Source organism: Panthera pardus, unplaced genomic scaffold (assembly GCF_024362965.1).
Source record: "Panthera pardus isolate Hobbes unplaced genomic scaffold, ASM2436296v1 HiC_scaffold_16, whole genome shotgun sequence".
NCBI classification, from domain to species: domain Eukaryota; kingdom Metazoa; phylum Chordata; class Mammalia; order Carnivora; family Felidae; genus Panthera; species Panthera pardus.
This window is the reverse complement of record NW_026526721.1, coordinates 109377755-109393971: the sequence shown is the minus strand read 5'-3', so window position 1 is coordinate 109393971 and position 16217 is coordinate 109377755. Positions and strand designations below refer to the sequence as shown.

The 16217-nt window shown below is 39.9% G+C and overlaps 1 protein-coding gene across 3 annotated transcripts in view; it reads left to right on the top strand.

The window, feature by feature from the left end:
* ARHGEF26 (Rho guanine nucleotide exchange factor 26) overlaps positions 1-16217 on the top strand; it is a 127622-nt gene that overhangs the window by 18593 nt on the left and 92812 nt on the right. For 2 of the 3 annotated variants that reach the window (XM_019439998.2, XM_019439989.2), the window contains exons 4-5: positions 8649-8705; positions 12317-12477. In XM_019439998.2, coding sequence (XP_019295543.1) covers positions 8649-8705; positions 12317-12477 — 218 coding nt within the window. The remainder of the gene's footprint in view (positions 1-8648; positions 8706-12316; positions 12478-16217) is intronic. The other variant, XM_053903697.1, reaches the window with a different exon arrangement.

The following is a 16217-nucleotide window of genomic DNA, read 5'->3' as shown; positions in this document are numbered from 1 at the left end:
TGCCTCCCTTTCCCTTAGCTATTTCGCTTCTTTTATCTGCTAGTGGTCACCTGCCACACCTCTAGCTTCCCTTGTGGGCGACAACAAAGGAACGCAGGTAATATTGACACCCTGGAACCATTCCATTTGCCTGCTGTGCTTGCTTTCCTCCTTTCGAGAGAGGACTTTGAAACATATTTTAGCTTTTATTAAAAATGAGGCTGTAATTACAAAGTACCAGTAGACAAAAGGAAGAAAATAAAAATTAGTTGAAATCTCTCCCCTCCCCATCATTATTGACGTTTTGATATAGAACTTCGCAGACTTTTAAAAAAAAATGTATATATGTATAGAGTTTTTTCTTTTGAGCAAAAGCTCAATAATTTAATATTGCCTTGTTACCCATATTTCCCCCTACCAATATAAATATCGCTTCATGTCTTTAAATCTGCTGTTTTGTAACTTATTTTTTTTCTCTTAACCATGTTGTGAATGACTTTTCATGTCATTAAACTTTCTTCTACAAGAACTTTTTTTCAAGCCCATAGCCTGTTTCATCAAATAAGTGGATATTTGGTTCTTTTACCCAACTCCCTGTTGTCAGTTGTTAGTTTGTTCTGTGGTCTTCACTATAAAACTCAAAACCTAAAGCTGATTAAGTTCTTTCAAACAATGTTTTTGAATCACAGAAGTAATACAGGTAGATTCTCCGTATTTCAACATTCAACGTGCCAGTTAAGGCTAAATCTGTTTTGACTTTACCACCAATTCCAGGCCTTTGCCGGTTAACCACTGTGAGCACTGCTTCTGGGGATTGTGTTAAACGTTTTACTTTTTAAACATCTTGCCTTTTATTAAATGCTTTTAGAGAATTGCCCTTCTCTTCTAAAGTCAGCTTCCTTTCCATCCTTTCTATTTCATGTCATTAGCTTTTCATGCCTTTCCTAACTTCACTTTCTTCTCTTAATTGTTGATCAATACGGGAGAGCTGCTTCTCATCTGGGGGCTAGAGGTTGACTACGCTGGAGTCTGGGCTCAGCAGCCCATAGGGGACTGAGGCTAGTGAGAGCTGCAAGTGAAAGAGAGGAATGTTTTTAGCAGGAGTCATGTCAAGACTAATGAAAGAGTTAAGTTGCAGGGTCCCCCGCTGACAGGGTAGCTTTCAAGAGCAGCAGAAGCTGGGAACCCAGTGGGAGGTGAGGTGTCTGGGGCATTCAGGAGGAGGACTGTTTTAGGGGATGAACAGCTGCAGATCACAACCGCCAGGAATTCAGAAGTGTTAGAAGGCAGGGTGCTGTGATGGTTAAGAGCTCACAGCCTTGGGGGTGGGGGGGGCGAGCAGGCAGGACTGGGTTTGCATCCCGGTTTTACTGCAATAATATTAGGGCTAATGATTTAACTTTTCCGTGATTCTGCGTTTCATTTGTAAAATAGGGTTAGAGCCAGCCTCCTTGCATGGTTGTGATAAGGTTTAGGTGTTACAAGTTCTGGTGCATGGTGAGCATTTGATGCAGCAGTCGTTTGAGAAGTAAATTGAGGGCCAACAAGAATTGCATCAGGAGTTGGCCGGATACAGGTAGCTAGCTAGTGAGGGCTGGCTGGCTACGATGAAGTAATGTGTGCTTATCTCCTAAATTGTACAAAGGACAACAGTTCATTCTTGTACGTTTAACTACCTATCTGCTTGTGGTTTGTACTCTCTGCCTCCTATCTGTATTGAAATAATTCGGGTTCATTCGGGAATCCTGGCTCTGTCTGTAGAAGGTGACACGGGCCATAGAGGAGAGAAAACCTCAAGCCCTGGCCTGCCTTATCTGAGTTTGCCATTGATTTAGCAGGCCTGAGGTTACCTCCAGGAGGCTGCTTGCTGCTTCTTAAGATCCAAGAACTTTGGTGAGGATTACAGGATTATTACTACAGTAGATCAAAGAGGAGATTGGTTTTTTGAACAAATGAATTAGGAGGTCCCTGGCATGTTAGTTGACATATTTTTAAAATCAAGCCTATGATTTTATTAGTCGGACCATTGTCTTCTACCTCTTCATTTTTTAAAATAGTGTTTTATCTATTTACCCACCCTTCCCTAAAAATGTGACACTGTCTTCCTCTTGATCTCATTTATCTGATCTTTGGTTACACAGATGTCTGACTCTTTATTTTTTAGTTTTTTTTTTAATGTATTTTTAGATCTCTGACCCTTTAGACTGATGTTCTGTGGCAGCTCGTAGCTTGGGTAGTGTGATCTCTCAGGGTCCTTCTGATATGAATGAGGTGGGACTAGAGAGAGCCTACAGGCCTGGTTGCAAGGACACTATTTCTGGATCTGCGCAGATTTTTCATTTTAGGGACTTGAGACATACTCTCAGGGGGCAGCCGTTCCCATGTTATTTACAGTGAAAGAACTCTAGCTCATTTGTAATTCAGGGGCTGTATGGGTTGTGTTAAGTCTGTAGAAAGGACCTGGGAGTGATTGTGTCCCATGGTATAATTTTACTTGGCAATTCATTCCCTTCCCACTCTTGAACTCTTGAGAACAAAAGCCTGTGAATAGGGAATCACCAACAGGCATGAATAACCAGATGATTTTCAGCAAGTGGGTAAACTCCAGCAAGTTTAAAGGTCTTAGCTCAAGTTGAGTATTCAATGTACATTAGTGCTTTATGGAACCAGAGTGATCTTGGAGTATAAATACCTGTTCTAATTTTTCACCAGCTATATTTCTGAGCCTTTTTGGTCAGTCAGTCTTTTGGGGCCCTCCCATTCTGGTTTCCCTGGCTGGTGGGGAAACATAGTAGAAAGAATGTGCCTGCATCTTATCTAGAAATAGTGTCAACTCATGGAGGGCCTGAGAACATACCCTGTGGAAAATGATCATCTAGTTGGCTGAGAAATTGGTGTTACTAATGTCAGCTTCCCCCACAGATATCGGACCAGCTCTATTCTGTAGATAGGTTCTGTATAAATGGCAATACCAGGGCTCTGTTTGGGACTTAGAGAACTTGGCTTATAACCTATTCCAGTCAATGAAGTCAAAGGCCAAGGAATAATTGTGCAAAGTTTATGGATGTCTGGACACAATTCTCTGCAAGGTGAAAACTCCTGTAACTATGGTGAGTACAGGAATGGAATTAAGTGCTAAAAACCTGCCTGCAAGGTATCAAGAAGGAGCCAGGCATGAATTTTAGATGGAGTATCTAATAATTAACTTCTGGCATTATACTTTACGGAGTTTACCTTTTTATCAGTTTCAAAAACTACATTCTAGGTCTAACTAGACAATATCATTTCCATAGATGAAGTATCTTGTATCGTTCTTTATTAGTTTTAGCCAATTGTCAATTTCCATCTCATTTGAATATGCAAATTATATCCCTTAGAAAGATCATGAGTGAAGAGTTTCAATACTGATTACAGCAATAAATACGTATATATAAATAGAATCATAAGGATGAATGTAAAACTATTATAACATTAATGAGTTCTCTGCATTCACTGTCTTGATAAGCCCCATACATACATTTATATTTTGTAACTTATGTTAAAATTATAGATTTGGGGAGTACCTGGGTGGCTCAGTCGGTTAAGTGTCCAGCTTCAGCTCAGGTCGTGATCTTGCAGTTCACGAGTTCGAGCCCAATTTAGGGCTCTGTACTGACAGCTGGGAGCCTGGAGCCTGCCTTAGATTCTGTGTCTCCCTCTCTCTCTGCCCCTCCCTGCTCATGCTCTGTCTCTCCCTCTCAAAAATAAATAAACATAAAAAAAAACCACAAACTATAGATTTGGGCTCAGTTGTGTTGTTTTATTTGAAGTAATTTTTATCTATTTAAAATACTGAAGATAATGGCAGGCATCATACTTTCTTCTTAGAGTCTGGAATCTGCCATAGCAGATTAGATTAGGTGAACTGTTAGGTTATACAAAATCAAGAACCCCAGGTTGAATCCAGTTCTTAGTGTTTCATTAAACTACTTTTTCAGTTTTATTTACTGATGACATAGTTAAATTAAAAATTTTAAATCAGTGAGGAATAAGAAAGCTCGAATGAAGTCAGACATTTAGAGGAGTGTTGCTTTTGCTGTCTGTGTGTTCCCAGTTGTACTCAACCAGAACTACCAGTACGAGATATAGGTTAAAATATAGAAGAGGCCTGTACAATTTTAATTCTTTTTTCATTTAGGATAGCACACAGGAATCAGGTGTTAGAGGCTGCTATACTATTTTTTTTTTTTCTTTTCTACACATGGAAACGGGGAACACTTGAAGAAACATGATGAACTTGATAATATTTCAGATTCTCTTGGCACAGAGGTGCAAACTGCAAAAAACAGGTCAATTTAAAAAACTATAGGTATAAATATATGTTTCTATGCATTTTTTTTCCCTTGGGGGGGAAAAATAGGCTGAGCATTTCAGTGAGTTTACTTAAGTTTACTGATAAGGTTGCTGTTTTTGAATTAGAACATTTCTAGAGGTATTTACTCTTCATATTCTCCTCATTTCCCTTCCTTTTCTACTCTCCACCCCTCCTTTCCTTCCTTGTTTCTTTCTGCTTGATCTTTTGCTCTAGTGTGTTCATTCTACCCTAATATTCTGTACTCTTTTGCTAGTCTCCATGGGGCCTCCTTTGATATCATTCTCTCCCTCTCTTTGTCTGGTTACATCTCTCCACACTCCTTAGTCTCTGAAAGCACCTGGCCTGTTCATGACCTTCTACATCCAGGTATCTGCTCTCAGGTGCTACTTAATTTAGAGTTGAATGTAGAAAGAGGTCTCAGGTGGACAAAATGATTCCTCTTGGCTCTGCAGGGAGAAGCTGTCTAGCCTGCCCTGAACAGAGAAGGGCTGGGATAAGAGGGCAGGCCCCAGAGCAGTGGTCTGGCAGCCAGCCAGGAGGGCTTGGTCTGTCATAACTCTCTGGAGTGAACTTTCAGGCTTCTCCAATATGCTGCACTTCAGATTTCTTAATTATGACCCAAGAACACTCCCCTAGAATCGTTTGTCTGTCTTTTCTTTTCTTTTCTTTTCTTTTCTTTTCTTTTCTTTTCTTTTCTTTTCTTTTCTTTTCTTTTCTTTTGTCTCCGTGGTTTTGTATGGGTTGCTGGTTTCTTACTGATGACTTTTTGTTAAAGGAGTATTTTATCATTGTTTGTATTAGTATTAATGAAATATGATAATTCTGGGAGTTAGCACTTTGCCTTTTCAACACTACCTTTCTTCCCCCTCTAAAGAAAAACTATTTTAGCTAGGGATCTTTTTTTCTTTTCTTTTTGATACGATGAAGTACTGTTAATCCCTCAGTAAACTAGCTGTCATCAGTATGGGTCTCAACGCCCATGTGGTTCACTCTCTTTCTCTTAAGATTTCTTGGTCTGAACTCATTAATAATTTTGGACAGGGATGCCAGTGCATGGCGATTCTGGTGATCTCACCTGCAGAGATTGTGGGCATGGTGCCTGGATATCGATCTGCCAGGACTGTGTGTCAGGAAGGAAATCCTGTGAAATTCCTGCTCAGGGTTAACCAAACGGGAGCAGTGCTGAACGGTTTCATTCTTCTGGCCAGTCTCCTCCCTTATAAAATGGATGAAGAAACCTTTTTAGCCATGAATTCTTGCTGACAGGCTGACCCAGGGTCAGGATGGTGGGTAAGGCTAAGAACATTCCACAGTATGGGTGGATGAAAAAGAACATATGGAGACTTGCTACAGACCTGGCATTAGAAGGAGTCTTAGTAATGATTGCCCAACACTAGAAAAGAGGTGCCTCTCGCAGAGAGCAGGAGTCCCTCAACCATATAATATCATGATGGAGAGCATGAGCTCTGGAGTTAGACAGGCATGAAGGCAGATCCTGGCCTTCCTACCTGTTGGCTATGTGATCTCAGATCTTAAACCTGAATTGGAGATAAGAATAGTATTGACTTTCTTGAGTTTTTATGAGGATTCAGTGGGAAAAGAGGTATAAAAGTGCTTATTTCCACACTTCCAGGCACACAATAAATGTTCAGTCAGTGATTGCTACCTTTACCATTATTGATTTAAGACTCTTTCTACACGACTGTACTGTTTTTTGTCCTTTTCCAAAAGTCAGGTTGGAGACTGTGACATGTGACTGTCTTCATTTCCACGGCAGCACCATGTAGGGCACTGTGCACCAGCGGCCTTCACACAGGGCTTGCGCCAGCAGGGATTCATGGAGACTCTGCAGAGTGGACAGGGATACCATTTTCCAGATCTTTAAGTTCCAGGGATCCTCCTTTCTAACACTGAGACTGCATGTGCACAGTGTTACCCCAGGGTTTTTTCCCGGTTTCCTCTCTTACAGTTGCCCTTTTGCATTTTTATTAAAGAAAGGCGTCTCTCTTTTCCATCTCATATCTTAGGGTGGTGCCTTGTTCCAATGTGTCAGACCACTGGGGCGCAAGATACAGGGGGTCAATTTAGAATACTGGTTTTAGGGGCGCCTGGGTGGCTCAGTCGGTTAAGCCTCTGACTTTGGCTCAGGTCATTATCTCATGGTTAGTGAGTTCAAGCCCCACGTTGGGCTCTGTGCTGAAGGTTCAGAGCCTGGAACTTGCTTTGGATTCTGTGTTGCCCTCTCTGTCTTCTCCTCCCCTGCTCATGCTCTCTCTGTCTCTAAAAAATCAATAAACATTAAAAAACAAATTTTTTTAGAATACTGGTTTTAGGGAAGCCTCTTTTAATGAAGCCACCATAAAGTCGCCACCTTACTAAGGGTTGCATTCTCAGTAAAATTCATTTTTAGGGTCTAATGCATTAAAGTTGGAAGTGATTGTGTTATTTTGATCATAGGTTATTAATGATAATTGTGGTGATTATATAATCCAGAAGAGGGTCTTTTATACTTAAAACTCATTGGTCAGAGGATATTTTAGAAAATTAAATGTAAAAGTGTACTTTTGCATCAAAGTATACTAGTGTAATTCCTCAGCTACCCTAACACATAGAATCACATTAGGAAATTTGGGAGGGAAATTGGCATAGAAATGTGATTTTTATGGAGAAAGAAGAATAATCTCCAGTTGTTATGGAAAGTATATTTATCTTTAAATGGATGGTGGTGGATATCACATCATTATATTTTTTATATTCCACTGGATACATTGAAAACAGTGTAGGCAACAGGTTTTAAAATGTCTAGATTTACAATTAGCAGAAAACTATATCTTTTAATTCTTATTTTATAAATGTTTATTTTGAGAGAGAGAGAGAGAGAGAGAGAGCATGTGAGTGAGGAGGGGCAAAGGACAGAGGGAGAGAGAGAATCCCAAGCAGGATCCACACTGTCAGCATGGAGCCCAGTGTGGGACTTGATCTCATGAACCTGAACTGAAATCAGGTTGGATGCTTAACCGACTGAGACACCCAGGTGCCCCATCTTTTTAATTCTTTAAATACACAACGAAAACTTTGAGATGTCGACTTAAGAATGATCTAGGGGAACATGGTTAAGAAAACTTTATTAGGAAGTATGAAAACAAAAATGTTTGAAGACCTGTGTTAATATTTTATTGCTATTAGTTTCTCAGAAAAGGGGAGGGCACTCGCCTTTCTTGCGGTCCTTCTTCTCTTAAGCACAGAATTTAATTGGTCAACTTGTATGTATGCCTGACCTTTTGCTAATTTATTTATTTAAAAAAAAATTTTTTTTTAACGTTTATTTATTTTTGAGACAGAGAGAGACAGAGCATGAATGGGGGAGGGGCAGAGAGAGAGGGAGACACAGAACCGGAAGCAGGCTCCAGGCTCTGAGCCGTCAGCCCAGAGCCCGACCTGGGGCTCGAACTCACAGACCACGAGATCGTGACCCGGGCTGAAGTCGAACGCTTAACTGACTGAGCCACCCAGGCGCCCCTCTTTTGCTAATTTAATCTTCAGCTGAAAAACACGAGTATCTTTCCTGTGCCAGACTCAGTGTCAGGTGTAGCAGAAAACACACCAGGCCCCGCCTTCATGGAGTTCTTAGTTCAGCCTCTACTCTTTGGTTTAGAAACCGCATTATGATAGAATCTGCAGTAATCAAATAAAAATGGGTTGTAATTTAGGTAGGGACTGCAGTGATTTATCTAACGCTGCAACTGCGTTACTCCCGGTATGAGACCGGCGTTCATGGCTCTTGTGGGTACTGTTGCTTGTCCAAAGAACATCAGGCTAACATCCTTATTTGGCAAATTTAAATATGTGAAATTCGGACAGAGAGGACTTTGTTTTCCTGTTTGATTGGGTTTCTATGAAGAGCACGGGTATTCTGTGGAGTCTTGGTGAAATATAGAATTAAAGTTACTTTTTAAGTGTGCGGTCTTGGGCAGTAAACTTTTGAGGGATGGCTTTGCTTTATTGTTAGGTTTCTTCACTTATGATTTGTGAAGTTAATTTGAGAAGTATTTTAGGAATATCTAGACCTAAGACTAGAGCAGATTAATTAAACCTGATAGGAGAGTGTTCTAGATGCTTTGCAGTTCTTTTGTGTTAATGCTAGTTTATTAATATGATTCAATATTACATGAGGGACATGAGAAATTAATATGTGCTTAATTCATATGTCTTGCATAGTTTCCTATAATTCATTTCTCGAAGGGTGTGGAGTTATGCCTTACGTGATAAATTGTTAAAGTTAATGAGCCCAACTTTCTTTTGCTTTTTCCTTTAGGTGAAAAGAAATGGATTATCACAGACAGTTAGCCAGGAGGAAAGAAAGAGACAGGAGGTATGTTTTCTACTGGCAGATACTTTTATTTATATTTTTGATATATTTTTTAAGTTTTTAAATTTATTTCAAGAGACAGACCGTGTGAGTGGGGGAGGGGTAGAGAGAGAGGGAGAGAGAGCAAGAGAGAGACAGAGAGAGAGAGAGAGAGAGAGAGAGAGAGAGAGAGAGAGAGGGAGAATTCCAAGCAGGCTCCATACTGCCAGTGCAAAGCTGGATGCAGGGCTCAAACTCATGAACCATGAGGTCATGACCTGAGCCAAAATCAAGAGTTGGATGCTTAACTGACTGAGCCACCCAGGTGCCCCAAGCAGATACTTTTTAGAGTTCCAAGGAATGTGTGTGCTTTCATCTACTGTGTTCACTGGTTCAGTGTTTTCCTTCAAAAACGTATTCGTTTTGTTCTTTTAACATGGGGGTATGTGATCATTGTCAAATAAAGCTCCACGTAAGCACCCAGAAAAGAAAACTTTAAAATACCTTAATGTCATTTTAACTTAAATAACAAAGCACCTAGTAGAGGTATTTAAATTGAAAGAAATATGTTGAAAAATGAATGAGATGTTAGGTCCTGGAATTGAAAAAGGATGTTGGTGGGAAAACTGATGAAATCTGAGTAAAGTACATAAATTTGTCTACAGATAAAATGTAATGTGCCCTCGCTGTGTCATGTGCCCTGGCTAGGGGAAGCTGGATGAAGGAAATACAGGAACTCTGAACCCTCTTTACAAGATTTCTATAAATTAAATTTGTACCAAAATAAAGGTTTACTTAATAAAAATAAAACTGATAGTAATAGCATTTTACAACTTGAAGTTTGAATAAATGTAGTTTAAGGAAATTACTCATTGTAATAATATTGTGAAGTTCTCAAAACACTTTCCTCTTGTTTTATGCATATTAACATGTATATATATGTTTGTGTATATATGTGTGTATACATATACACACACAAATATTGCACAAAGGACATGCACTGTATTTTTGTTTCATGGGCATAAATAACACAAAAATACACGGGTACATTATAGTGCCATTTTTTTTTAAGTTTAAGAATAGTATATAACATTGGTGTACCCATCACTGAGAATTAACAAATATATTACATTTATACTTTTTACTCCTATTTTTTAAAGACAACAAGACTTTCAATAAAGTAGAATTCCTTTTCTCCTCAGTTGTCATCTTTTTCCTCTCCTCCCCAGAGGCAACTGTAATTATGAAATGATGTGTATCTATACAAATTGTGTTTTTAAGTCATGTATTACATATATTTATGTACATGTATTTGGGTGCATGTGTGTGTGTTAAAATGTAGATACATGCTTATTCTGAACATGTTTTTTGTTTGCTTTTGACATTCAGCACTATATTTGGGATTTATGTAGGTTAATATATATTAATGTAGTATTAATATGTATATAGTATTCCATTTTCTAAATTCCACCTTTTAAAAAAAAGCTATTGTCCAAATTTTGGACAGTAGGTGATATGTTTTTGTTTTTGTTTTTGTTTTTTTTTTTTCTTTATCGCAACATAAACAGTGTTTCTTTGTGGACAAATTCAAGAGCTACTCTAGGGTCCTAAGCCCATTTGATTTGAACATTTGTGTTCTTTTAAACCTTTCCTATTTCAGCCTATTTCTTTCCGCTATATTTTGAAAATATTCAGATTTGTGATAAAAAACTAGTGATGGCAGCAAATCTAACTTTACGGTTTCTTTCTATTCCTATATGGCTATTTTTAGAAAGTTTAACCCAATTTTCTTTTAAGTAGTTGATGGCTCTATTGCAGGATGTTTTAGCAGTTATTATATTAAATCTATTATATTAAACTGCCACTTATTCATCTTTTCACGTGACCTATTCTATATCGTTCATGTCATATTTTTGTTCAAATCTTAGTATTTTGCATTTGATTACAAAAGCTTTTGCTTTTGAAAATATTTTGTCATTCCAAGTTACCATATCTATGAACAACCTGAAATCCACTATTTTTGGTCAGGAAGTGACAATTTTCTTCAGTCTGCATTGAATTTCCTAAGGATAATTGTATTGACTGAATAGAATTATGCAAGATTCAGGTCAAGTGAGACTCTTAATATCCTCACTCTTTACTCATTAGATGATTACATCACTTAAGTGCCTGGAGCACAGCTGAGGCTAGACCAACACCTTTAAGTAAGACTTCCTTTAAAGCTTACAGATGCTGAAAAGGGAGGCGAACATTGAGACCAGCACCACTAAGCTGACTTACAAAATATGGCCCAGCCAGCAGTTGGGCTTCCACGTGCCTGTGCCTGTCTGCTCCCACCTAGTCTCAGCCACAGCACAGGGCCTTATGGGAAGAATCTCCTGTGCGTTTTGGGTCAGGGGCTTGAGGGGAGGTGGGGAGGAGCCCTGGAGGTCAAGGCAATGATGGCAGTGTTACCAGGGAGATCTCTGGGGAAGGATACGAATCTCAAGCCTGCAAGGATGTTTACCACCCAACCTCAGGAAGAATCCCTGTATTGTGATTCTTGGAGGATCTGAAGTGGTTTTTGTTTTTTTGTTTTTGTTTTTTAAATGTTATTTGTTTTTGTGTGTGTGTGAGAGAGAGAGAGAGAGAGAGAGCGCGCGCGCGAGCGCGTGAGCAGGGGAGGTGCAGGGAGAGACAGACACACAGAATGTGAAGCAGGCTCCAGGCTCTAAGCTGTCAGCACAGAGCCCGATGCGGGGCTTGAACCCACAGACCACGAGATCATGACCTGAGCTGAAGTCAGACGCTGAACTGACTGAGCCACCCAGGAGCCCCTGAAGTGATTTTTGTTAATGAGCTAGATGAATTCCTTACACAGGGTGTAGGTGCCTATTCACTTATGCGGGCTGGCTTTTCATCATTATGAACACTTACCAGGTAACCATTGTATGCCTGACACCAACCATTTCCGCAGACAGTCCTTCGCTCCTTCTTGAGATATTGACGAGAGCAGAGAGGGTGGCTTGTTTAATAAACAGAATTACTTTCAGTTGTATGAGTTTAATATAAAAGAATTCCTGTGGCTGATAAAAACCTTTTAAGGGTGAATACAGTCATGCTCTTTTAATACACCCAGACTCTTTGCTGTTATTGACTGCAAATTTGTTAGACTGAAACATAGGGAGAGAAAAGGCCCACACAAGAGGAGAGCAAAGAAATGTATTTGTAAGAAATTTTCTCTGAATCTCAAGTGATGTCTATAAATCCTTACTGTCCCAGAGCAGTCTACTTTGAAAACAGGGCTGTAGGAGATGACCCCAAAGGTTAATTAATGTCACACTGAGATTTTATGACAGGCCCTAGCTTTCTTCCATAGATTCCACCCCTTGGCAAAGCATGACCTCAGGATGCAATCTCAAGTCATCCAAGTGCTTCCACTTTTTCATTTTTACACTGTCGGCAGTGACTCTATTTCTTGAGATTTGGATGTTCATGCTTTACATGAAGTCAGTAGTTAGGTGATGCGTTTTCCTTAATGCTTATCTTTTTTTGCTTTTCAAGATATGTCTTTTTTTATAGGAGAGTTATGAGAACTTATTTTAGTTCTTCAATTATAAGAATTAATGATATCTTTCTCTTCCCCTCTTTACCAGGCTATCTTTGAAGTCATATCCTCTGAACACTCATATTTACTCAGCTTGGAGATCTTGATACGAATGTTTAAAAATTCTAAAGAACTGAGTGATACGATGACCAAAACAGAGAGTCACCATCTGTTCTCCAACATTATGGATGTGTGTGAGGCAAGCAAAAAGTAAGTTCACCTTAGTTGGCCTTTAGTCAGGCCAAGACATTCCTTACTAACGAACATCTGTGTTACCTCAAACAAGACCTTTAGAAGTATGAGGTCTCTCATGGAGTTAATTGGCTTTTATCTTTATTCCTTGAAATAAATTTTAAGGTATGTTTCAGGTTGTTGATGTCTAGATGGATGCCAAGTGCATAATGAGTTGTCTCTCACTCCTCTGTCCCTCCCTGTTCTCCTCACACTTGTCCTTTTATTCTTCCTTTTAAATTATACCAATAATAGAACAACTTTTAGTTGTGCAGGAGAAAATGACTCACAGTCATACTAGTCAAATACAAACGTTATTTTTGTCTACATTTTCACATTTTTTTCTTCATATATGTAATTATTATTTTGAAAATGTAGTCACAGTGACCTGCTGGTTTCTTTAGGTTTTCCCTAGTTAAGATTCCATAAATACTATTAGAGGAGTTTCCATTATTAGTTTTAGTGAGTGTAGGAATCTCAGCTTGTATACCAGTGATGAGCTCTTGTATTCTTTTGAGTGAACTACGGAGCCTGTACTGGAGCCATGTGCCACCAGTGGGCTAAGCTGAGCCATCCTGAGTTGCTATTTTGCTAGGTCAAAATGGTTGAATATTGGCAATTTTAAATAGTTGGCTCAAAGGTGGGTTTACCGTCTAATTAATGAAGCTTAAGCTTTAAGCTTTAATTAATTATTTGCTTTTGTGCCTGTTTTTTTTTTTGTTTGTTTTTTTTTAAAGTTTATTTAGGGGCGCCTGGGTGGCTTGGTCGGTTAAGAGTCCGACTTCAGCTCAGGTCATGATCTCATGGTCCGTGAGTTCGAGCCCCGCGTCAGGCTCTGTGCTGACAGCTCAGAGCCTGGAGCCTGTTTCAGATTCTGTGTCTCCCTCTCTCTCTGCTCCTCCCCTGTTCATGCTCTGTCTCTCTCTGTCTCAAAAAATAAATAAACGTTAAAAAAAAAAATTTTAAAAAAAAGATTATTTATTTATTTTGAGAGAAAGAGTGGGAGAGGGGCAGAGAGAGAAAGAGACAGAGAAAGAATCCCAGGCAGGCTCTGCACTGTCAGAACAGAGCCCGATACAGGGCTCCATCCCACGAACTGTGAGATCATGACCCGAGCGAAAATCAAGAGTCAGACGCCTAACCAACTTAGCCGTCAGGTGCCCCGTGCCTATTTATTTTTCTAATTTTTGTGCCTGTGTGTTGTACCTGCTTTAGTACCCACAAAAACCGGATCTGTCCTAGGTAGGGAGTATTCTTGTGAATCTGGACATTGTTTATTTGTCACGTTAGGGTAGAGCCAAGCAGACAGTAATGATAACGTGCTCATGCCCACTGGCACCTTCACTGTGTGCAAGTAGATCTTCCTTTTGAACTTACAAGATTGACCATTCATGTTGAACACGTAAGCCTATGAATTGAGGCTACTTCAGAGTGCTGGAGTTTGTGGTCAGATCCATGAGATCTTCAAAATTTCACGGAAGTGACACAACCTCAGAATCCAAATTCTGCCACAGGAAAAGATCTTGGTAATCTTGATACTGATGTGGATACTTAAAAAGAACGTGTTTTGAGAAGGCAGTGGGCCCGTGGTGTGTGGGTGGGGGCATGCACCACGGCTTGGAAATCCTTGTTTAGACGTGGGGTTGTTGCTTGTGTTCAGCCCATTGGTCCTCTTGGTAGTCTTAGCAGTTTTGGTAAGAGAAAGGGACATCTCTTTTCTCCTTCAGTGAAGAGTCAGAACAAGAGCCTTAGATGGTGTGTTCCTATTTGAAAGGTATTCACATTTCCAAGTGAGTCTCCTTCATTTTAACGTGTATTTTGGTTGATCTATAAAACCAGAGCTCTGTTTTAGATACACAACTATCAAGAATTAATACTGTTTTGATAACTATAAAATGTAAGTCATCATTTCAATGAGAATATGTTTTCTGAAAACCACAGTGGCATGTTTTTATTCTTCTGTGGAATTGTGCTTTGACTTGTGTGGGCATCAGTCAGCTTCTTGCAGTGTATAAATGACTCCAGAGAAAGCCTTTAGTAAATTCTGTTGTAGACAGCAACAGTTCTTGGGCAGAGGATGCTTTGGGTCCTTACCTTCTTTGGGCCCCCAAAGCACTTCTTGCTTATCAGGGTAGTTCACCAGGGTCCTGGGCTCCAGCAGTTGCCTTTCCTTTTGGTAGTTGGTTAACCTTAAACAGGTTGCTAAACCTTCCCCCCTCATTTCTTATTTATTAAATGGGGATTAAAAAAAATCTATAGCTGGTTAATCATGAAATAAGTAAGTCATTTTGTTTAAATTATAGATTACAATTTTGTGATTTTAATTTCAATCTTTTAAAAAATTGAAATCTTTTATAATTTCATTAAAAAGTTTTCATTTCTCAGGCACCTGGGTGGCTCAGCCTGTTGAGCATCTGACTTTGGCTCAGGTCATGATCTCACGGTTCATGAGTTCAGGCCCCATGTTGGGCTCTGTGGTGACAGCTCAGAGCCTGGAGCCTGCTTCAGATTCTGTGTCTGCCTCTCTCTCTGCTCCTCCCCCACTCATGCTCTGTCTGTCTCTCTCTGTCTCAAAAATGAACATTAAAAAAAAAATTTTAATGTGATAACTACTTGATGTGCTACCCATGAAAGAGTTTCCAGTCCTAAGGAAATACTAAATAAAATGTTGAATAAAGCAAATGACTGGTGTTCAAATTAGTGATTTCTGATGAAGCATGGTGTTGCTCAGTGTGGCATAATCAAGACTATCTTCATTGTTGTACTTCCATGAAAAATTGTAGCTAGAGTTGAAGTCAGAACAAGCTTTGTGACTTCAATAGTGGCTCAGGCTCTTCACTGCTTGCCGATAAATAACACTAAGAAGCCTTTCTGTGTAAGAAGATGTTATATGAAAGCAGGCAGATCATTCCGATTCTGGGTGTGAGTGCTTATCAGTGGCATTTCCCTACTAAGTTCTTTGTTTTGTAAAGAATTGCTCATTTCAGTCATCACTTGTGGAGCCTCCTATTCTGCAAGATGCCTGGGTTCTAGAGCATTTCTGCTGGCATCCACCCAGTGTCTCTTGGTCTCCAAGGATCATCAGTAGCTGGTGGCACATCTGTAGTGTGTGCGCAGAGGAATCATAGAGCAGGGCCCTGCCCCTGAAATGGATAGGCCTGGGTCACGCTGGAGGTTATGGGCTGAAGGGTCCCTGGTGAGGGTGAGAGCAGATGGTGAAGGCCTTTGTGTGCCCAGCTGAGGAGTTTTCAAAGTTTCCTGAAGGCTGTGTGGAAACATGGAGTGATCCAGTAGGGGACGGCCAGGGTGGCCCAGGAGATGACAGTATGGTGTTTGCATTAGAGAGGATGTAAAGATGGTGGAAGGTTTGAGGCCACTGCAGTAATACAGCTGGACATGATGGGAAACAGAGGGGCCCTATGAAGAAGGACTTGAGAGATACTTGGAACATGGAGTCTTGAGGACTTGGTGAGAAAGAGGAGTTTTGTTTGCCTCCCACAGGTGTCTGCCCGGTTGACTGTGGACAGTGGTTGTATTAGCTAGGATATAAGGCAAACAGGTTGGGGCTTAGTGAGGGAGATAAGGAATTCAGCTGGGACCAGTTTTGAAGTGACAGTGGAGCATGAGGGGAGAACATCAACTTGAAAGGAGAAAAACGGATTAGAACTCCAGAAAAATCTTGACTGGAAATGTAGATTTGAGTTAGTTCTCCACACTGT